The sequence below is a fragment of the Poecile atricapillus genome, chromosome 29, assembly GCF_030490865.1.
Source record: "Poecile atricapillus isolate bPoeAtr1 chromosome 29, bPoeAtr1.hap1, whole genome shotgun sequence".
Taxonomy (NCBI): Eukaryota; Metazoa; Chordata; class Aves; order Passeriformes; family Paridae; genus Poecile; species Poecile atricapillus.
The window spans coordinates 2,554,454-2,577,549 of NC_081277.1; the positions used below are offsets into that span (position 1 = coordinate 2,554,454).

The 23,096-nt window shown below is 51.1% G+C and overlaps 2 protein-coding genes across 2 annotated transcripts; both read right to left on the reverse strand.

The window, feature by feature from the left end:
• Positions 1-8,977: 8,977 nt before the first annotated feature.
• Positions 8,978-12,600, reverse strand: NKX3-1 (NK3 homeobox 1). The gene is made up of 2 exons (XM_058859099.1): positions 12,309-12,600; positions 8,978-9,363 (listed from the first exon to the last, which is right to left on the reverse strand). The coding sequence occupies exons 1-2, from the start codon at positions 12,598-12,600 to the stop codon at positions 8,978-8,980; spliced, it is 678 nt and encodes a 225-aa protein (XP_058715082.1).
• On the reverse strand, positions 12,175-17,611 carry NKX2-6 (NK2 homeobox 6). Its single transcript, XM_058859394.1, has 2 exons — positions 17,512-17,611; positions 12,175-15,830 (listed from the first exon to the last, which is right to left on the reverse strand). Exons 1-2 carry the CDS (start codon positions 17,609-17,611, stop codon positions 15,331-15,333), a joined length of 600 nt encoding a protein of 199 aa, XP_058715377.1. The 3' UTR covers positions 12,175-15,330.
• Between the last annotated feature and the right edge of the window lie 5,485 nt (positions 17,612-23,096).

The following is a 23,096-nucleotide window of genomic DNA, read 5'->3' on the forward strand; positions in this document are numbered from 1 at the left end:
TGGAATAAGCAGGCGGGGAGGGAGCACTCTTGGCTGAGGTTTCTCTTGAATTTCCTGCAGGATTTGAAGGGAAAATGCCAGGAAATTCTGGAGCTGCTTTGAATTTTCCCTTTTTCTGGAATAAAAATGGGGAAAATCCCATTTCTTTGGAGCAGTTTCTGCCCGGTGCTGAGCAGGGAATAATTCCCTGGAATTTGGGCTGAGCAGCATCAGGATCAGAGGGGTTCAGCTCTCCCGGAGGCAAAGGAGACCCCAAGGTGGGATCTAAAGGGAAAAAAAAAATGGGAATCTCCACCAAAATATTGAAATTATTAATGAATTAAAAATAAAAAATTAAATAAGAAAAAATAAATAAAGATTAAAATAAAATAAATAAATACAAATAAAACAATTAATTATAATAATTATTATTATTATATTATAATGTGGAGTGAGCATTTCAGCTCCAAATGGGAAATTCCTGGCTTTTCCAGGGATTTCTGGTGCCCTGAGTAGCCCATTCTGGGCCCCGGTGCAGCAGGAATTCCACAGCTCCTCTGGAATTTTTGGGGTGGTTTTGCCCAAATTTGGGCTTTTGGGTCTGTCCAAGTGTTCCCTGGGAATGGGATCCTGATCTGGGAATGGGATCCTGACCTGGGAATGGGATCCTGATCTGGGAATTGGATCCTTATCTGGGAATTGGATCCAGCCCTGGGAATGGGATCCTGACCTGGGAATGGGATCCTGATCTGGGAATGGGATCCTGACCTGGGAATGGGATCCTGATCTGGGAATGGGATCCTGATCTGGGAATTGGATCCAGCCCTGGGAATGGGATCCTTATCTGGGCATGGGATCCTGATCTGGGAATGGGATCCTGCCCTGGGAATGGGATCCAGCCCTGGGAATGGGATCCTTATCTGGGAATGGGATCCTGGTCTGGGAATGGGATCCTGCCCTGGGAATGGGATCCAGCCCTGGGAATGGGATCCTGATCTGGGAATGGGATCCTGGTCTGGGAATGGGATCCTGATCTGGGAATGGGACCCTGATTTGGGAATTGGATCCAGCCCTGGGAATGGGATCCTTATCTGGGAATGGGATCCAGCCCTGGGAATGGGATCCTGATCTGGGAATGGGATTCTGATCTGGGAATGGGATCCTGACCTGGGAATGGGATCCTGATCTGGGAATGGGATCCTGACCTGGGAATGGGATCCTGATCTGGGAATGGGATTCTGCCCTGGGAATGGGATCCTTATCTGGGAATGGGATCCTGATCTGGGAATGGGATCCCATCCTGGGAAAGGGATCCTGATCTGGGAATGGGATCCTTATCTGGGAATGGGATCCCATCCTGGGAAAGGGATCCTGTCCTGAGAACAGGATCCTGCCCTGGGAATGGGATCCTGATCTGGGAATGGGATCCCATCCTGGGAAAGGGATCCTGTCCTGAGAACAGGATCCTGATCTGGGAATGGGATCCTGATCCGGGAATGGGATCCTGCCCTGGGAATGGGATCCTGATCTGGGAATGGGATCCTGATCTGGGAATGGGATCCTTATCTGGGAATGGGACCCTGATTTGGGAATTGGATCCAGCCCTGGGAATGGGATCCTTATCTGGGAATGGGATCCTGATCTGGGAATGGGATCCTTATCTGGGAATGGGATTCTGCCCTGGGAATGGGATCCTGTCCTGGGAATGGGATCCTGATCTGGGAATGGGATCCAGCCCTGGGACTGGGATTCTGCCCTGGGAATGGGATCCAGCCCTGGGAATGGGATCCAGCCCTGGGACTGGGATTCTGCCCTGGGAATGGGATCCAGCCCTGGGAATGGGATCCAGCCCTGGGACTGGGATCCAGCCCTGGGAATTGGATCCAGCCCTGGGAATGGGATCCAGCCCTGGGAATGGGATCCAGCCCTGGGAAAGGGATCAGGGATTTGGGGTCAGACACTGCACTAAACTCTGGGGTTTGAGTCCTAGGCTGGGCTGAACTCCAGGATTTCAGCTGCAAATCCCTGGCCCCGCTCCAGAGCAGCTCCGCACCTGCCGAGCCCATCGGAAAAGGCTTTCCCTGCTCCCCAGAGGCGTTTCCAGGATGAAATCCCCTGGCCAAACATGAGTGGTTTTATTCCCTTTGTGGGAGAGGGAGGGGAAGGAACAGCCGGAAAACCTTTCCTTTCCAAGCCAAACAGGGAGCTTGGGACGAGGAGGAGGGTGGGGAGGGTGAGGTTTGTGCCCGTCAGCCCCGGGAGAGGGGGGATAAGGATGGGATGTGGGGAAAAATCCCAGCCCAGATCCTGGACTGAGCTCGGGATTGGCCCAGGGAATTCAGGCCTGCTCCATCCCTGCAAGGCTCCAGCCTGGGATAGGGGAAAGAGTCCCTGGAAATGTCCCTGGAAAGCTCTTCCCCTCCCTGGGAATTAGATCCTTATCTGGGAATGGGATTCTGCCCTGGGAACGGGATCCAGCCCTGGGAATGGGATCCTGATCTGGGAATGGAATCCAGCCCTGGGAATGGGATCCTTATTTGGGAATGGGATCTTTATTTGGGAATGGGATCCTGTCCTGGGAATGGGATCCTTATTTGGGAATGGGATCTTTATTTGGGAATGGGATCCTGTCCTGGGAATGGGATCCTGTCCTGGGAATGGGATCCTGCCATGGGAATGGGATCCTGCCATGGGAATCCCAGGATCCCAATCTCCGGAGAGGATCCTTTTCTCCAAGCAGGATCTCATTCCCAGGACAGGATCCCATTCCCTTTCTCCTCCTTTGAGATCCTGCTCCAGCTGCAGCACTTCTGGGAGACTCAAACAGTTCCATGGAAAACCAGAGTGGCTGGAAGAGCTGGGAATATCCCTCAGGCAGCTCCGGGTGGGAAGGCAAGGCTGGAGGGGACGTGGACCTCGCTCTGAGGTTTTTCCTTTGGAAATGTGTCCCAAAAACCTCTGGATGAGAAGAATTTTTGGGAACACCGTGCCTGGTGGGTGCCTCTTGTAAATCCTGGAATCAGCATTGGGAAAAGCCCTCGGTGGGAACAAGAACTGGGAGGATCTGTCTCCAGAGGCATCCAGTGGGAAAATCCCGGGAGTCTCTCTTGTGTCCTTGCTGTCCCTGGCAGCTCCTGGAGCGGAGGGAGAACCAGACTCCCCCGGGATAATCCCAGGGATGTGGCTCTCCCTGGAGCAAAGGGGACCCCAGCGGGGAGATCCAGAGGGGAAAAAAAACCGGGAATTTCAGCTGGAATGTTTCCATTGTGAAATCCCCAGCACGGAGGGAAGGTTTGGGTCCCAGGTGGGAAATATTCCTGGCTTTTTTCCTCCTTTTTTTCCCTTTCCTTTGTGGAATTCTGCCTGGGTGGTTGCGCCACCTGGATTCTCCCCTTATTCCCTAAATCCATTGGCTGGAGGAAGCACCAGGTGGCCCCAAAAACTTGGGATGTGATCCATGGTCCTTCCCTGGTGCTGCAGCTGGATTGGGAAGAGATGAGGAATTCCCATGGATAACACAGATAACAATGGGAATAACCAATACTGAAAACCCTTGAGGGATCTGAAGAGCTTCAAATCCCGGTGTAATCATGGAATAGCTTGGCTTGGAGAGACCCCAAGGCTCATCCCAATCCCATGGGACACTTTCCCTTATCCCAGGGTGCTCCAAGCGCTTCCAGGGCTGGGGTGTCCTCATGGCTCAGCTTCCCTCGCTCCTGGGAACATCCCTGCATCCCAATGGATCCATCCTCATTCCTGAGAGCTTTCCTGCTCTTTTTAGGGAGAACATCCCCACATCCCAATGGATCCATCCTCATTCCTGAGAGCTTTCCTGCTCCTTTTAGGGAGAACATCCCCACATCCCAATGGATCCATCCTCATTCCTGAGAGCTTTCCTGCTCCTTTTAGGGAGAACATCCCCACATCCCAATGGATCCATCCTCATTCCTGAGAGCTTTCCCTCTCTCCTCCCAGACAATCCCTCATCCCAGGGGTGTTCTTGCCCTTCCCGCCCCTCTCCGGCTCCGTGCCCCAAACCCATTCCTGCTGTTCTGCCAACTCTGCAGCCGGAGCTTTCCTTGGCTCCAGTCCCGGGATTTTTGCCAGGAATGTGGCTCAGGGCATGCAAATGTTGCTCAGCACTTCCATTATCCACAGGCAGCCTCCTCCCTCCCTCTTCCGTTTTTTTTTTTGGGAGCTTTTTTTATCCTTGCCAGAAATGATTTGGCCCTGAGCAGGGGCAATGTTGTGCCGGGATAATCCTGAGGACCAGGATGGATTTAAATGATGTTTTTTTCCCTTCCCACTTGGACACAAATGGGAATTCGGCTTCCTTAGGGCTGGTGGGACCCCCTTGGCTCTGGAGTCAGGTGTGGGATTTTCCCGGTTCCCATTAATCACAGGGATATTTATCCCCTGGGAATGATTGATGCCTTCCCGCTCTCCAAGGATTTGCTTTTCAAACAGCTCAGCCCCTTTTTTTATTTGTCCTGAGAAAACAAAGGGAAAAGCAACTGGAAAAGTGATGGATGTCCATAAAAAACCCCCTGGGGTGGGAGGGCAGGGCTGAGGCAGCCCAAGGACTCTGGAATGGATCCGGAGCTGCTGCCCCATCCCTGCTCCAGCCAGGCTCATCCCAGAGTTTTTTTGGCAGGATCCCACCTTCACTTTGCAGTTTGGCAGAGGGATTTGGGCAGCAGCCAGATTTGGGAGCAAGGGATGCTCAGCGGGATCATCCTGGCAGGGATAACCCAGTGGGAGATCCCAAATCCAACCTGGGCGTCCCTGCCCGGGACAAATCCCCCTTGAAGAGGAGCTTTTCCCACCCTGAGCAATGGGATCAGGGCCTGGAGGCCAGCTTGGGCTCCATTCCCATTTTCCCATTGAATTCCTGCTTTGGAGCTTTTTTGGGGAGGGTTTTTTTCCTCATTTACCAGAATGGAAACTTAAACTGCGAATAAGGCAGGGATTGGAGCTCATTTTCCATCTGGAAGGACAAAAACCCCCCAACTCTGGGATAAAACCACCAGCCCTGGGACAAAAACCCCAAAGCCAGGATAAAACCCCCAAACCTGGGATAAGAACCCCCAAACCTGCAACAAAAAAATCCTAAACTAGAGATAAAAACCCCAAAGATGGGATAAAAACCACTAAACTAAGGATAGAAACCCCAAACATGGGAAAAAAACCCCAAAACTGGGATAAAACCCCCAAACCTGGGACAAAAACCCCAATGCCAGGATAAAAACCCCCAAATCTGGGATAAAATCCCCAAATCCAGGATAAAACCCCCAAACCTGGGATAAGAACCCTCAAACCTGCAACAAAAAAATCCTAAACTAGAGATGAAAACCCCAAAGATGGGATAAAAACCACTAAACTAAGGATAGAAACCCCAAACACGGGACAAAAACCCCAAAACTGGGATAAAACCCCCAAACCTGGGACAAAAACCCCAAAACTGGGATAAAACCCCCAAACCTGGGACAAAAACCCCAATGCCAGGATAAAAACCCCCAAATCTGGGATAAAATCCCCAAAGCCAGGATAAAACCCCCAAACCTGGGATAAGAACCCTCAAACCTGCAACAAAAAAATCCTAAACTAGAGATAAAAACCCCAAAGATGGGATAAAAACCACTAAACTAAGGATAGAAACCCCAAACACGGGACAAAAACCCCAAAACTGGGATAAAACCCCCAAACCTGGGACAAAAACCCCAATGCCAGGATAAAAACCCCCAAATCTGGGATAAAATCCCCAAAGCCAGGATAAAACCCCCAAACCTGGGATAAGAACCCTCAAACCTGCAACAAAAAAATCCTAAACTAGAGATGAAAACCCCAAAGATGGGATAAAGATCACTAAACTAAGGATAGAAACCCCAAACACGGGACAAAAACCCCAAAACTGGGATAAAACCCCCAAATCTGGGATAAAATCCCCAAAGCCAGGATAAAAACCCCCAAACCTGGGATAAAAACCCAAAACCTGGGATAAAAAACCCCAAATTTGGGATATAAACCCTCGGAAGCAGCTCGTTCTGAGCACAGACCCCACAGTTTTTATTCCAAAGGATCCCAGAGCAGCAGGAGAGGAAACGGGACCAAAGCCAGGGACAAACCCAGAACCAGCTCCTGGATCTGGAGCTCGAGTGGGAGATTTGGGATTAGAAACCCCCAGCAAAAAAAAATCAGCTGTGACAGCGACATTTTCCCAAAGAAGCATCCAAGAAATTCAATTTAGTTCTCATTCGGGTTTAGATTTGATTGCCAGCTTTGATCTCATTCGTAATTTAAGTTTTATTCTCAGTTTAGATTCAATTTTCAGTTTAGATCTCAGTTTTAGTTTCACCTCAATTTTGGTTTTGATTTGATTCTCAGTTGAGATTTTTCCAGTTTAGATCTCATTTTTAGTTAAATCTCATTTCCAGTTTTAATCTCATTTTCAGCTAAGTTTTTATTTCCAGTTCAGATCCCATTCCCAGTTCAGATCCCATTTCTAGTTTAGATTTAATTTCCAGTTTAGATTTAATTTCCAGTTCAGATCCCATTTCCAGTTCACACCTTACTTCCAGTTTAGATTCAATTTCCAGTTTAAATTTCTTTTCCAGTTTAGATTTAATTTCCAGTTCAGATCCCATTTCCAGTTCACACCTTACTTCCAGTTTAGATTCAATTTCCAGTTTAAATTTCCAGTTTAGATTTAATTTCCAGTTCAGATCTCATTCCCAGCTCAGATCCCATTCCCAGTTTATTCTCCTTTTCCCAGCCCTTCCCATTCCCACTCCAGGCCGTGCCCTGCGGGAATCTCCGAGCTCTTTCCCGGCGGTTTTGGGTTAAATTCCAAAGTTTCCAGCGGCATCCCGAGGCTCTGGGAGTGAAATCCTTGGGATTTGGGCAGCCCTCGGGGGGGGGGAATTCCCAGCTTTGAGGTGGAGAAAGGGATTTTTGTTGCTGGATAAGAGCAGGGATGGGAACATTTTGCAACAGCAGAGAGGAGCTGTCCTTCCCTGCTGGAATTCAGGATCCTCGGGAGCTCTGGGACACCAACGGAGCTGGAGATAGGAAAAGTTACTTTGAGACAATTCCAAAGCCACGGCTCGGCCTCCAAAGCAGAGAAATTCTGATATAATTCTGATATAGAGAGAAAAATCCCTGACTCCCGAGTCTGGCTGTGCTCCGCTCCCTCTCCTCCCTTCCCAGGAATTTTCCCCCCCGGAATTTTTGCTTCCTCTTTGCCCGGGAGCTCGAAGGATTCACGAAGAAAAAGAGAAATCCCGGAAAATCCTGTGGGAAAGAGAAAAATCCGGGCAATTTCCCATCCTTTAATGTCTGCCTTTCCCTGCTCCAGGAGGGAATGGGAGCGCCGAGATTTTCACGGGAAGAGCAGGAATCGGAGGAACATTCCTGGAGCTTCCCAGGGAAGAAACCTGGGGTGGGTTTTCATTCCAGGAGATGAAATCTGCTCCAGCAGAGCTTTGCTGAATTACTCCAGCTGAGAAAATCCATTAAAATGAATTTAAGGAAATATTCAGGAAATATTTAAGGAAATACTCAGGAAATATTTAAGGAAATACTCAGGAAATATTTAGGGAAATATTCCTTAATATCCAATATTAAGGATATTTTCCATCTGAAAAGGGAAACAATAAAGGAAACCTCCTTTATTCCCACACTTTTCCCATGGAATTTATGACAATTTCAGTATAATTCATTTTTAAAATTTACATTTTTGGTATTCTCTAAGTGCAAATGTGATTTTTTTTCCCCCCTAAAAAACAACTCGTTGGGACCATCCTGGCGTTGTTCTGGTGACCCAGCTCCGGGAATTGCGCTGATCAATGGAATTCTGGCTTGGAAAAATCCGGCTCCAAGCCCCAAATTCCAGCCTCAGCCGGGATTTGCTGCTCTGCAGCTCGGGCAGGGCCAACACCCGGATATGCAAAACTCGTCTGTCACTGCCCCATTGTCCCCCGGGGTGGCACCTCCAGCACCTCCGGGATCTGGGCACTTCCAGGGATGGCAATTCCCTGGGAATTCCCGCAGCCTTGCAATCCAACACTGAATTAAATGGAATTTTAAGGTCAAATTTTAGGTTTTTGGCGGCCGGAGAGGTTTGTGCTGGCTCTGAAAATCCCACAAACAGCCCAGATTTAAGGGAAAAATGATATTTTCCACCGAAAAACGCAGTTTTTACCAGGAGGGGGTGCAGCCACCCGGGATTTGGGATTTCCAGGGATGAGACAGCCACGGATTCCCTGAGAATTCCTGGAGCATTGCAATAAAATCAATGAAATATTATTAAAATTTGGGGGTTTTCCTTTGGTTCTTTCATTGTTAATGAGGAGCGAATTTTATGCTGCCGCTGGAATCCCTCCCCTCTCGATTGAAGGAAAAACTGGATATTTCCCACCTAAAAAAGCCATTTCTACCCTGAGGTGCGGCAGCCACTCAAGAATTCCAGGTGCCCTCAGCTCCAAACCTCATCCAGCCTGGATCTGGGCACTTCCAGGGATGGAGCAGCCACGGATTCCCTGGCAATTCCCAGAGCGATCAAATTTGCAATTAATTGAATGCAATTAATTAATTGTTATTAAAATTTGGGGCTTTTTTTTGTTATTTCAATGTTAGTGAGGAGCGAATTTTGACCTGCCAATTCCTCTGCTCTGAATTTAAGGAAAAACTGGATTTTTTCCTCCCAAAAAAAGCCGTTTCTACCCAGGAACGACTCCAGGAATTCCCATAATAAAGCCAAGGCAGGTAAGGCCGGGTGTCCTCAGCTCCAAACCTCATCCAACCTGGATTTTCCAGGGATGGAGCAGCCATGGATTCCCTGGGAACTCCCAGAGTGATCAAATTTGGGGCCTTTTCCCCTTCTTTCAATGTTAGTGAGGAAGGAATTTGATGCTGCCACTACAAAACGCTGCCAGTGAAATCCCTCCCCTCTGGAAATAAGGAAAAACTGGACATTGCCCACCTAAAAAAAACAACATTTCTACCAGGAGGGGCTCCAGGAATTGACGTAGTAAAGGCAGGGCAGGTAAGGCCAGGCTCCCCTGAGTGACAGCAGCGACATTCCCGGGAATTCTGGCGGATCCTGGTGCGAGTCCAAGCGGCTCATCCCGCTCATCACCACCTGTTTCCTCTTGGTCTTGTACCTCCTGTTCTGGAACCAGATCTTCACCTGGGTCTCGGTGAGCTGCAGGTGCCGTGCCAGGTGCGCTCTCTCCGGGGCTGACAGGTATTTCTGGTGGCTGAATTTGCGCTCCAGTTCGATCACCTGGCTGTGGGAAAAGGCGGCTCGGGAACGTTTTCCCTGCCTGGGTGGCCGCGGGTGCACAGCAGGGGCGCAGCCGGACAGGAACGGCTCCACAGCCGCGTCTGGGAAGGGAAGAATTGGGAATGAACCGCCTGGAAAAATCCTCGCTCCGAGAAAAATTCCTGCTCTGGGGGAAAAAAAAAGCTCTTGCTGGGGAAACATTCCTGATTGGAAATTACCAGAATCGTTTGGTTTTCCCCCTTAGAGAGAGGGGAAAATTCCCATTTTCTTGGGAATGTTGTAATTTAATGGTGTGAGAGTCAAACAGGGGAGTTTTGTCTTCCTAAATCACAGGGTTTAATTCACATCCTCCTGAATTCCATAGGAACTGAGATCCAAGGGGTGGATGGGAATAGGGATTGGGATGGGAATAGGGACAGGAATAGGGATTGGGATCGGGATCAGGATAGGAATAAGAATAGGGATTGGGATGGGAATAGGGATAGGATAGAAATAATATCCCAAATGAAATAGGATAGGATGGAATAATATCTCAAATAAAATAGGATTATTATTATAATTATTATTATTAATAATAATAAATTTTATTATTTATAATTATAATTATAAATAATAAATAATTGTAATTATAATTATAATTATAATTATTAATAAATAATTATAATGATTTTTTATTTATAAATTATAAATTATATTATAAATTATAATTATAATAATTATAATAATATAAATATAATTATAAATTATTATTTATAATAACTATAAATTAATTATTATTATTATTATTATTATTATTATTATTATTATTATTATTATTATTATTATTATTATTATTATTATTATTATTATTATTATTATTATTATGCAGTGGAGGCCTCCCTATATCCCAAGGTTCTGTTGTTATGTCCAAAATGCCATCAAAGGGATTTTTTTGCAGGATCCATATCAAGTCCTGCTTTGGAATATCCTGCCGTGACTGGGGGAAAACCAGAATTCCCAAAGGAAATAAATCCTCAAGCTCCTCAATCCTGCAGGGAAGGGCTTCTTAGTGGGAAGTGGGAGCAGCTCAGGGCAGACTGCAGCTGGAGAGCATCGGGAATGAATTCTTGCCTTTTCCATCCCAGAACTCCAAGGCAATGCCACGAGATTTTAGGCAACTTTTAACCCTTTACATCTCAAACTTCAGACCTGGCCTTGGATCTCCGGCTAATTCCTGATGGATCACCAGAGTCAGGAGCCGGGAAGGTTCTGAGCTCCCGGGAAATCTCACCCATAATGGCTCAAACCCCTCAGTTAAATTTATTTTTGGAATTAATCCCTCTTTGTGCATTATCCAGATGGAAATTGGCCAATTCTTTGCACTTTTGGTCATTTCTCAGTTTATTTTCTTAAGGTGTGAGCAGAAGCTCAAGGGGAAAAAACCCAAGGGATTTAATTCCCAGCTTTGTTGCTTGTCCCTGAAATCCTGGAGTTTTTAGGTAGAAATTTCTGTTCATAGGATTGGGCTGGAAAGCCAAAATTCCTCTGGTGGGGCTGTGGGAGCGAGAGCTGCAGAATTCCAAAAGGATCTGGGGCTGTTTGAGCTCGGCCTCGAGCAGGGAAAGGCTGAGTCCCCTCTCCCGAAATTCTGTGTCCTAAAATCCTGTGTCCCGCCGGGATTTGGGGATGCTGCTCCTCCCGCTCTGGGCAGCCCCTTCCCAAGGTGTCTTTTCTGGGATCTGCGTTAAAGGGAATGTTTTTTCCAAGCTTTTGTGGAAATGCATCCGGTGGGTTTTTAGGGAATGTTTTAGGCAGACTCTGAGCTTGAGGTCCTTCAGGCACCGGGGGAAGGTTTGAACTCTCTGAATTCCTTCTGCTCCCCCTCCGATGGTCCTGGAGCTTAATCCGAGCTCTGGCTCCAGCAGCCGGGTCTGGATCCTGCCCCTCGACTGACCCGAGCTCAGACATTCCTGATCCATTCCTGATCCATTCCTGGCCCATTCCTGATCATTCCTGATCCCTTCCTGACCCATTCCTGATCCCTTCCTGATCCATTCCTGACCCATTCCTGACCCATTCCTGATCCATTCCTGATCCATTCCTGATCCATTCCTGACCCATTCCTGATCCATTCCTGATCATTCCTAATCCCTTCCTGACCCATTCCTGATCCATTCCTGATCCATTCCTGATCATTCCTGATCATTCCTAATCCCTTCCTGACCCATTCCTGATCCATTCCTGACCCATTCCTGATCCATTCCTGATCATTCCTAATCCCTTCCTGACCCATTCCTGATCCATTCCTGACCCATTCCTGATCCATTCCTGATCCATTCCTGATCCCTTCCTGACCCATTCCTGACCCATTCCTGATCCATTCCTGACCCATTCCTGATCATTCCTAATCCCTTCCTGATCCATTCCTGACCCATTCCTGATCCATTCCTGACCCATTCCTGATCCCTTCCTGACCCATTCCTGATCCCTTCCTGATCCCTTCCTGATCCCTTCCTGATCCATTCCTGACCCATTCCTGACCCATTCCTGATCATTCCTGACCCATTCCTGACCCATTCCTGATCCCTTCCTGACCCATTCTTGATCATTCCTGACCCATTCCTGATCCATTCCTGACCCATTCCTGACCCATTCCTGACCCATTCCTGATCATTCCTGACCCATTCCTGATCATTCCTGATCCCTTCCTGATCCCTTCCTGATCCCTTCCTGACCCATTCCTGATCCATTCCTGATCCCTTCCTGACCCATTCCTGATCCCTTCCTGATCCCTTCCTGACCCATTCCTGATCATTCCTGATCCCTTCCTGATCCCTTCCTGACCCATTCCTGATCCCTTCCTGATCCCTTCCTGATCCCTTCCTGACCCATTCCTGATCCATTCCTGATCCCTTCCTGACCCATTCGTGATCATTCTTGATCCATCCCTGACCCATTCCTGATCCATTCCTGCCCCATTCCTTATCCTAAACACAAACATGCCCGATCCATCCCCGATCCATTCCCGATCCATTCCCGCTCCCCTCAGCCGGCACCTCCCCGTTACCTGTGTCCGGTCCCGGGGATGTCCCAGAGGCTCCGGGGGGCTGGGGACCCCCGGGAGGGAGCCCCGCTGCTGGGCTGGCCCCTCCGCGCTCCTCGCTGGCCGCTCCCAGCTCCGCATTCCCCCCGCTCCCGGCGCTCTCGGGCCCGTCCCGAAGGATGTCCTGGATGAGGAAGGACGTGCGGGGCCTGGAGGGGCCGGCCCGGGGCTGCGGGGCTGGCCCGGGGGAGCCGCTCATGGCCGGGGAGGTTCTGGCCGAGCTCTGCCGCGGTCCCGGCCGCTCCCCGCCGCTCATGCCCGGCTCCTGCGCCTGCCGGGGCTCGCTGCATCCCCTCCCCTCCCCTCCCGCATTTATCCCGGCGGGGCCAGACCTCCCGGGGCTGATTGGAGAGCCCGGCACTGTCTACGCCCTTCTGCCTCCCTCCGGCTCTGGCGCCGCTGCCTTCTACCTCCTTCTCCTCCTCCTCCTCCTCCTCCTCCTCCCTAGGGATCTGTGGGGTCACAGCCGCCCCTCAGCGCCCCCGTCGCTTCCCTCGCGCACAGATCCCTCCGGATTTGAAGACAAGGATGTGGATTTGGGGGTCACAATGCGTCCACACTGGGGTTTTTTGGGAGAGCATCCTCGGAGGATGTTCCGCATCCATCGCCCCACTGCCAGCTCTCCTTCCCCTCCCTGCTCTCCGTCCCTGAGCCCTTTGGGAAAACGCTGCTTTCAGGGGGAAAGGAGGAGAAATAAAAGGGTTGGGTGGTTTTTTAAAAGTATTTTGAGGGTTTTCCTCAAACGCCTCCACATTGAGCGTGTCGGAAAACGGGAAAAATGTCCAAGATGTTTTTGGAGCTTTGTAAAGCCGCTCCAGTGAGAGCTTGGGGATGATTTAAAAACCAGGGAGAGCAGCTCCAAAGGCAAATCTCGGCATGGAAAAGGCTGAAAGTTTAAGCCTGAACCTCAGACTAATTTCTCAACTCATTTAAGAAGCCTAAACACCTTTTACAACAAAGTCTTGTGCACCCAAAAGGAGCAAAACCTTCCCAAATCCAAGGAAAACCACGAGTGGAGCTGCCCACTCGAACAGATCCTTTCCTGAGGATCTATTTGTGGCTGTTCTTCCAGAGTTTCTGTTTGGAAAACAACCCCAACGGCCTCCCCAGACGTGGGGAACACGGGATTAAAAATCTACTTTTGCAAATCCATCTCCTGGGGAGGATCCCGTGGGAGCTCTGGGGATGCGGATGAGCAGAATCACTGGGAATTGCGGGCAGTTTATATTGAAATAAATCTATAAATCTCGAAATATGAATTTATCAGTGACCTCCTCCAGCTCTGTTGTCTTCAAACTCCTTTCCCTGCCGGAATATCAGCCCCGATCCTTTCTTTTATTCCTTTCGCCCAAACCGAGCCCCTTCAGCAGCAAAATCCGGGTGTTTTTTTTTTTTTTTTTACCCTTAAAAAGGGAAACAAAAGATTTCCCTCAAATCCCCTGCGGACTTTGTTGATTTTAGAGGAGGTGTTTGGTTACAGTCGCTTGTGCAAACGTGCCCCAAACTCGGCTTTTCCAGCCCTTTTCCCTTCCTCAGCCTCTGGTTTGGGAATTATCCCCCCCGAACTCACCGAATGCTTGGAAAAGCTCAGGAGCTCCAATGGCTCAGCCTCGTTTTAGGCGGAGAAAGGGAATTTGGGAAGAGTTAGGAAGGAACTGGGAATATCCTGAGCTGGAAGGGACCAACAGGGATCATCGAGTCCAAATCCTGGCCCTGCCCTGGACAATCCCAACGATTCCACCTCGTCCCTGAGGCTCCTCCAGATCTCACGATTCCCATTTCCAGGCTTTTTTTCCCCAGAGGGAAGCAATTTCCTTCCTTGATTTCTGCCTTTAATTGCAGGAGTTTCCTTGGGTTTCCCTCAGTTTGTTGCTGAACCTCCAAGGAAAATTCTCAGTGTTCGGGATTCCAGGTGAGCCCCCGCACTGGGATCCCGGAGCTTTCCCCAGCGCCAGCAGCAATTCCCAGGGCAGGGAAAAGGGAATTCCCTGTGGAATTGCGGGGGAAAGGACCCTGTGGAGTCCCGCGGCTGCTCCAGAGCGGGGAGAGATCCCTGAGCGAGCGCGGATGGATGGAGGGGAGGGAAGGGGCAGCGTTCCCAAAGCCTTGGAGCCGCAGGAATCCTCTGTACCTGCCGGGGATCCTCCGCTTGATCCCGGTGCCTCGGGAATATCCCATTCGGGAAGTGATGGAGCGCCGGAGGCTGAGCGGGATCAGAGAAAAAAGCTTTAATTACCCCCCTTTGGCAAAAAACTTCGGCTTTTTCCAAATGCCGCAGGATAAGGAGCTGTCGGGAATGGAGTGGGAAGAAGGGGGGAACAAAACTTTGGAGAGGTTAAAGCTTGGGAATTCCCGATCTTGGACTACAAGGTGATTTTTGCTTGGATTATTAGGATTTTATTTGATTTTTATTTTTCTTTGGCTCAGGTTTGGATGCTCAGGTGCAAATTGTGGATGGGAAAATTCAAAATACAAAGTGAAAAATGACAAGAGAGCGAGAACACAATTTCGCCGATTTGTTTTTATTTGCAAATAATAACAATAATAATAATAGCAACAATAATATCAATGATAAAGGCATGAATTGATAACTGTGCTGAGAGTTCTTAAGAGAAACAAATCAGAAATAAATCTAGAAATTACAAAAACTCAAAGCATTAAATATCGTCCATAAAAAAAAGCACGGGAATGTGCACGGAACCTGTTTCTCAGTTATCCTGAGGAAGGAAAACCAAGTCCTGGTAGCATCCTGGGAGAGAAAATCCCTTGGGAGCAGGAAGACGCCAAATTACTGTGTGTAGTAATAAATAATTTATAATTTTTGGGTGCCCAAAGCCTCAGCGCTGCGGCGGCAGCGTCCCCCTCTCTCTGTTTCCAGGGATGCGCTGGGATCGTCCCGCTGTCCGGGCCGCCAGGAATTCTTTGGGTTTGGCTCCTGTCCCGATCAGGGCTTGGCTCTGGAGCTTTCCTGGTGCCTGTTCCGCGCTCACCTCCAGCTCCCGGCGCTGATTCCCGGGGGCTGGCGCTGGGCAGGGCCGGGGGCGGCACGGGGGGACCCCCCTGGGTACGGCCCCCCGAACCCCGCCCTGAAAGCGCTGCTGCCGTAGCAGGAGCCGTAGGAAAAAGGGCCTGGAATGGCGCAGGGTGCTGGGAAGGGCCGGGAGCCCCTCGGGCAGGGTTCCCCATCCCGCACCAGCACCGGCACCGCCACCCTGCGCGGGGACAGCGCGGGCAGCGCCGGGCCCGGACAGCGCTCCTGCCGCTGCCTCTTGCTCTTGTAGCGCCGGTTCTGGAACCAGATCTTCACCTGCGTGGGGCTGAGCTGCAGCTGCAGCGCCAGCTGCTCCCGCTCGGGCCCGGACAGGTATTTCTGCCGCTGGAAGCGCCGCTCCAGCTCCAGCACCTGCGCCTGCGAGAACAGAACGCGAGGCTTCCGTCGTTTCTCCTCGGCCTCAAAGGGCCGGGCGAGCGGAGATTTTCCTGCGGCAGGGAGAAAAAGCGAGCCAAGTCAGACCCAAACGCAGCTCTGTTCCCGGCCAGAGGGCGTTTCCAAAGGAGGGATCAAACTGGGAATGGCACCCCTTGGGAATAGGATGGAGTAGGGCTGACAGTTCATAAAGTGAAGGCTGGTACTTGGTAAATTTAATTTGAATTTTCCCGGGATGTTTATTGAGAATTCAATAAAATTCACATTTAAAAAAAAAAAAAATATATATATATAAAAGAATTATATATATTTTTATATAAAATATAAAAATATTTTATATATACATATTTATATATATAAAATATATATATATTTTATATATATATATTTTAAAGAATTATATATATATATAATTTAAAGAATTAGGATGTGACACGAGTTCTGAATAAAACCTCCTTTTTTCCCCTCCTAATGACGCCTCTGATGTTTTGGGGTTGCCACCGTTGTAGGAGGGGCACAAGGAAAGGGGGCATACGGCAGGTTCGAGTATTCCAGACTCCAAATCCCCTTTTCCCACCATTCTGCTCCACAGGGATGGGATCCAGACCTCCGGCAGGATCTGCCTCAAGCTCCAGGAAAGAAGAAACCCACATTTCGCTGAATTTCGGCAAAACAAAACAACAACAACAAAAAAAACAAAACCGAAGGGGCTGCGAGTGCAGGAGGGGAAATGGTTAAATCGGAGAGGAGTTGATGGATTTTGGGATTTCTGATTTGTTGGGATTTTGTCAGGCTGAGGAGCAGCGGGGATCAGGTCCAGCCCCGGCTGGGATGCGCTTGGAGACCCTGGCAGGCAGAGCAGGGGATTCGGGAATTCCAGTGGATTCGGGAATTCCAGGGGGTTCGGGAATTCCAGGGGGTTCGGGAATTCCAGTGGATTCGGGAATTCCAGGGGGTTCGGGAATTCCAGGGGATTCGGGAATTCCAGGGGATTCGGGAATTCCAGGGGGTTCGGGAATTCCAGGGGATTCGGGAATTCCAGTGGATTCGGGAATTCCAGGGGATTCGGGAATTCCAGGGGGTTCGGGAATTCCAGGGGGTTCGGGAATTCCAGGGGATTCGGGAATTCCAGGGGATTCGGGAATTCCAGGGGATTCGGGAATTCCAGGGGAACGGAAGGCTCTGGATGTAGGTGTGAAGGGGACAGAATCCTCCCCAGTCCCTCTCCACCTCTCCCCCTCCGTTTCCCAGTCTGCCCAGTGCTCCCGCTCTGCTCCCACTGGTTTTCCCGTTTCCCCGCTCTGCGTGAGGGAAACAGTAGCAGAGCCGAGGAAACTTCGGGATTTCAGCTTCGGGGAGAAGCTCCGGGGACAGCTCCGGTCCCTTCTCGGGAATCCTCCGCGCTCCCGGGGCCGGGCGGGTCCCCAGCAGGGCCCATCGAAAACGGCGGCGATGGGCAGGAAAAACCCTTCAATATCCCAAATCCATCCCCAGCTCCATCCACCCCCGGCTCGGCCCTTCTCCCCGAGCTGCGGGGATGCGCGGCGGCGCCGGAATGCGCCAAAAACGCCCCAAACAACCGCAAAAAAAACCCCAAACCAAACCAACCGGAGGGGAAAAAAACGGGGCAGGGAAGGGGAAAAAGGAGAAAACCGCAACGCTGCCCTCGGGATCCGCGCCGGGGTCCGTCCCGTGCTTCCTCCGCCGTCTCCGCAGCGTCCCGCGGGCACTTACGCGGCCGCGGCTCCTCCTGCCCCGCGGGGGCTGCGCGGGGTCCCGCGGGAGCCTCCGGCCGCTGCAGGCTGAGGATGTCCCTCACCGAGAAGGGCGTGGGCAGCATCTTCGGGCTCGGGGAGAGCTGCCGGCTCTGAGCCTCCGTCTCCCTCAGCGCTGCCTCCCTCAGCCCCTTCCCTGCGTGTTTCCAAAACAAGGGAAGCGGGAAGGAGCGGAGGGAGGGGGGCAGGGGGTGCCGGGCTTTGAGCTGAGCCGCAATAAAACAAATCGAGTCCATTTTAGCTCCATTAAGGTCACATTAGCTAGCGGCTCCGACAGATAAGCGCTGATAAGGAGCGCAGACCACCAAGCTCCTGCGGGAGGGGAGGGGACGCCGGGACAGGGACGTGGGGACAGGTCCGGCTCCCAGTTACCTCCCAGTCTGTCCCAGCGCTTCCTCGGCTGAGCTGGCAGAGCCTCGCCAGGGCGTGCAGAGGGGTCAGGGCAACCCCAGGAATTTGGTCCTGGTACCCCGTGGGACAGCGGGGGAGGGTCCTGGGGAGCCGCTCGGGCCGTGGGGTGATGCTGGGCTTTATCTGAGCCCAGGGAGCGGCGATTTCAATTAAAATTCCTGGCCGGCCTCAGAGCTGGTGTTCGCTGATAGCCCTGACAGAGCCCAGCTCGCTGCGGCCGGGCTGGGCCGGTGCCTCCCGCTCACCAAAAGCAGCCCGGGAGGGGAGGCTGAATAAATAAACTGAGGAGGCAAGGAAGTGAGGGGTTGCAACAGGAGGGAAAATAAATACAGTGGCTCAAGGAGAAAAGTGCTCGGAGTCCCCCCACGGGTCGGTCCTAATTTCTGATTTTTACAGGAAATTTATTTCCTGGTGATTCCAGGGCTCATTCCCAGTCCCTGGGTGCGTGGGTTTGGCTCCGGGTGCTTTCCCAGCCGTGGCACATCCCTGCTCGTGGGATCATGTTGAAGGGATTTTTCCAGCCTAAGCCTTTCCGTGATTCCATGATTCCTATTTTCCAGTGTAAAGAGGGAATTTTGACCAGACATATCATGGGAATCACGGAGCTCACCTCCCCAGGGCGGGATCAGGCTCGGGCTCAGCATCCCCTCAGCATGTCCTGTATCCTTTTAGTGGGGGAAGCCCAGGCCCTGCTCAGTGCTTTCTCTCCTCTTACACTCTCCTCTGAGAAACCATTTTTTGCCATTTATTTTTGTATATTTTGCTCCTTTTTTTTTTTGCCTCATTGCCTTTTTTTTACCCTTTTTGCAATTTTTGCCCCTTTTTTTGTATTTTTTTTCTTTTTTGAATTTTTTCGCTTTTCTTTTTTTTTTTTTTTTTTTTTTTTTTGTGGGCCATTTTTTGTCATTTTCTGGTTATTGCACTTGCAGCCCACCCCCCAAAATTCCCAGTCCCACAGAGGAACGAGGCTCCTCGGGCTGGATCCTCCTCCCTTTCCAGCCCTCCCCCTGCTCCAAACACCCTCCACAAATCCAGGGCTGCATCCCGCTCGCATCCAGCCTTTTCCCGGTGCACGGCGGGATTCAGTGCCACGTCTGGCCGGTTTGTTGGGTAATTTTACACCTCGGCTCGCTGCTGCGGGAGGCGGCCGGCGCCGAGGTGAAATGCTTGCCTGGGATCGAGACGAGCAGGAAGGAATCGGGGGAAGTGCCTTTATCCACCCCTGATGACTCCGGGATTAATGCCCGGTCTGGCTTTGGCTCTCGGGACCCGCAGAGAGACGAAGGCGGCTCGTGCAGGGATGGAAAAGAGATTTTTACCGCGTTCCGGGGTGGATTTGGGGCCGTGTGGCCGCCCTCATCCCTGTCCGTGCCCTCTCTTGCTGGCAGGCGGCCTCTGGAGCATCCGGAGCCTTGGGTGAGGCTCCCAAATCACCTCGCAGGTGCTTCCCGGCCGGCTGGTGCTGAGCCCTCCTGGAGCCTTTCGGTACTTTTCCCAGCCTTATCCAGGGGGATCAGACCCTTCCGAGGGAGTCAGACCCTTCCCAAGGGAGTCAGATCCTTCCCAAGTGCCATCCAGGGGGTCTCAGGCCCTTCCCAAGGGGCTCAGATCCTTCCCGAGGGGCTCAGATCCTTCCCAAGGGGCTCAGACCCTTCCCAAGGGGCTCAGACCCTTCCCAAGTGCCTCCAGGGGGGATCAGACCCTTCCCAAGGGGCTCAGACCCTTCCCAAGGGGATCAGACCCTTCCCAAGTGCCTCCAGGGGGGATCAGACCCTTCCCGAGGGTCTCAGGCCCTTCCCGAGGGAATCAGATCCTTCCAAAGGGGCATCCTTCCCAAATGTCATCCAGGAGGTATGAGACCCGTCCCAAGGGAGTCGGACCCTTCCCAAGGGGCTCAGACCCTTCCCAAGGGGCTCAGACCCTTCCCAAGTGCCTCCAGGGGGGCTCAGACCCGTTCCAAGGGGCTCAGACCCTTCCCAAGTGCTTCCCAGCGCTCCGGGCCGGAATCTTTGTGCAGGGAGCTGCCCGCGGGGAATTTCTGGGGTCCATCCCTGCGAGGGTCCATCCCAAGCGCCCATAAATCAGCGGCTCCCCTAGACGGGGTTTAATCCTGTTACGGCTCTCCAGGACCATTACTCCTCTTTCTAACCAGGTTAGGTGGAACAGGGACAGAGCCGCTCTCGGCACGGGGCCGGAGCATTTCCATGGCAGCGGCGCGATCCCGCTGTATCCGATTTCGGGAGCTATCGCTGGGATGCATCAGCAGCTGCCACGGCGGAGGAGCATCCGAAGCCCTGGAAACTGGAATCCGCCTCTCGGGAAAGCCAACATCCCCCCAAGTCCTGCCAGATTTCGGGTTTTTTTTGGTCAAGAGTGAGGGAATAATGGGAATATTGATCCTGGCAATAGCAGGAGTGTAAACAAGGAATGTAAATGGGAATATTGGCCTTGGGAATAAGGGGAGCACTGAGCAAGGTGGATGCAGAGGGGGCTGCAGGCACAGAGCTGAGCGTGGGCACCTCCGAGGAGTTTGGGGATGCTCTGGCACAGCTGAGATGAGGCTTGGAAGGGTTTCCTACACCCTCTGCTCCTTCCCAGCTGCTTTCTGTCCTTCTCCATCAGCAAAATAATGGAAAAAGTGGAGAAAATGGGAGTGAGAAGGAGCTGCAGGGAGATGAGGGAAAGGAGATTCCCTCTCCAACGCTTCTAATAAACATCGGGAAGAGGGGGGATGTAGAAAAAAATCTTTCATTTCAGAATCTATGGGATAAAAATATGGAATTTTAGTGCATTTTCATGGAGAAGCCGCTCCGTGGCTCTGGGTGCAGCTACTCCACTGCTCTGCTGGGTGTCAGGACACCATGATGAGACTGGGCCAGACTCTCATCTCCTGGGTCCATTTAATCTCTTTTTTCCTCGTTTTTCCCATTTTGAGCACTTCCCCCGTGCTCTCCATCGCTGCTCTGTTCGACTGGGTGTTATCCCCATTTCTGAACTTATTATTCCTGGATTTTTTTGAGCTGTTGGAATCAGGGAGATGAAGGGGACGCAGGGTTTCTCAGCTGCTGCTCCTGCGATTTCTGCTCCCGGCAGAGATTTTCTGTGCCGGGATTTAGGGATTCAAGCCACAGAGCAGATCTGGAATCGTGAGCGAGCAGTGCCCTCTGCTTGGCCAGCCGGGACCTGCAGCTTTGTTTCGCCTCCAAATTCCCAAAACTGAGGTTTGGAAAGGTGGAAAAATCCGCGCTGTGTTCCTCCAGCCTCGAGCAGGAATTGCTGATTTTTTGGGGCTGGAAGATAAAATCGAGGAGAGATTAAAAGTGCCCTGAGTTATTTCTTAACGGGATTATTTAGGGAATAATTCGGGTTGGGGGAGGGAAGGAAGTGCGGAAGGGAGGGAAGGAGGGAGGGAGGGAGGGAAGGAGGGAGGGAGGGAGGGAGGGAGGGAGGGAGGGAGGGAGGGAGGGAGGGAGGGAGGGAGGGAGGAAGGAAGGAAGGAAGGAAGGAAGGAAGGAAGGAAGGAAGGAAGGAAGGAAGGAAGGAAGGAAGGAAGGAAGGAAGGAAGGAAGGAAGGAAGGAAGGAAGGAAGGAAGGAAGGAAGGAAGGAAGGAAGGAAGGAAGGAAGGAAGGAAGGAAGGAAGGAAGGAAGGAAGGAAGGAAGGAAGGAAGGAAGGAAGGAAGGAAGGAAGGAAGGAAGGAAGGAAGGAAATGCTGAGGAGGATCAGGAGCCTCTGGGGCTGTGGGGACACGGAGACATCAGTCAGCAGGTGGCACAGGAGCTGTGCTGAGCTCCTGGAAAAAAAATGGGATAAAAACCCTGGAGTGCAGAGCAGGCAACAGGCACAGGTCCCTTCCAGCCTCGCCTGCATCTCCCAGGAATTCCCAAAGGGATAACGGCTTGGAGCATCCCAAACTCATGGTTGGAAAGGCCCAGTTCTGTCCCCTCAGAGGGTGGGGAGGGGCTGGGATGGAATTCCCAGAGAATTTCCCCATCCCTGGAAGTGTCCCAGGCCGGGCTAGGCAGGGCTTGATGCCACCTGGAACAGTGGCAGGGGTGGCACTGGATGGGCGTTAAGGTCCTTCCCAAGCCAAATCATTCCAGAATTCCACAATTCTGGGATTTCAAAGCCATGGCAGAAGTGCTGGGATCTGCTTCCCACTCTGGAACTCAGGCGACTCCAGCCAGATTGGGCTTTGTTTTGCTTTTGGGTTTGTTTTTTTTTTTCAACAGGAGATTTATTTAGATTGAGGAAAGATCCCTTGGATTCCGGCCCGCAAACATAACTGAAAATATCTGGATTAAATCAACTCCCAAACCCAGAATCGCTTCATTTTTCTCTCTCTGATGTCATCCCACACTGAAATCCCAGACATGGTCCCGCTGGAATCCAAACCCAGAATTCCCAGGGCAGGGGAAATGCCTCAGGAGTTATTGGCTGAAATTTCCTACTCGTGCCTCTCCCCACCCTTCCAATCCCTCACTGGACCAGGAGCAGCTTCCTGAGCCAGGCTGGGAGATGTCTGAGGCCACTGGAGGTCACCCCGAGCAGCCCAGGAACTGAACTGAAATAAAAAATATTTAAAAATCCTGCTGAAAAGTACGGCTTCGATTGGGAGCTGGGATTTTCCGAAGGCTGCCAAGAGGAAGAGGCTCACAAGGGTGTGAGCTGTGCCTGCCCAGGGCTGGAAACACTTCTACAAGGGTCAGAAATTTTTCCCCAGATCAGGGATAGAAATTTATCCCATAGGTCAGGGATGGATGGAAATTTATCCCCAATTTCCCTCTCCACCCTTTTCCCTGCTCCGGATGGAATCTGCATATCCAAAAAACCCAAAGTGGTCACAGTTATTTAAAGGGAAATATCACTGGGATCATACTTTGGTGCCACAGTCCGGGTTATCCCGGACTTTCACTTGGCTTAAACATGGAAATCAAAAAGGGAAAAGAGAAAAAACTCTGTCTGTGTGGGAATAATGCCATCCCCCATACTGGTTTTACTGGTTTTCCCAACTGCTCTTGGATTAAAACTCCCAAGTCTCTCCCAGGTATTTTGTGCCTGAGGTTCTCCAACCTCTCTGATTGGATCCAGGGGGGTCCCAGAAAACCTCTCTGTTGTTCTTTCCAACATTCATTTTGGA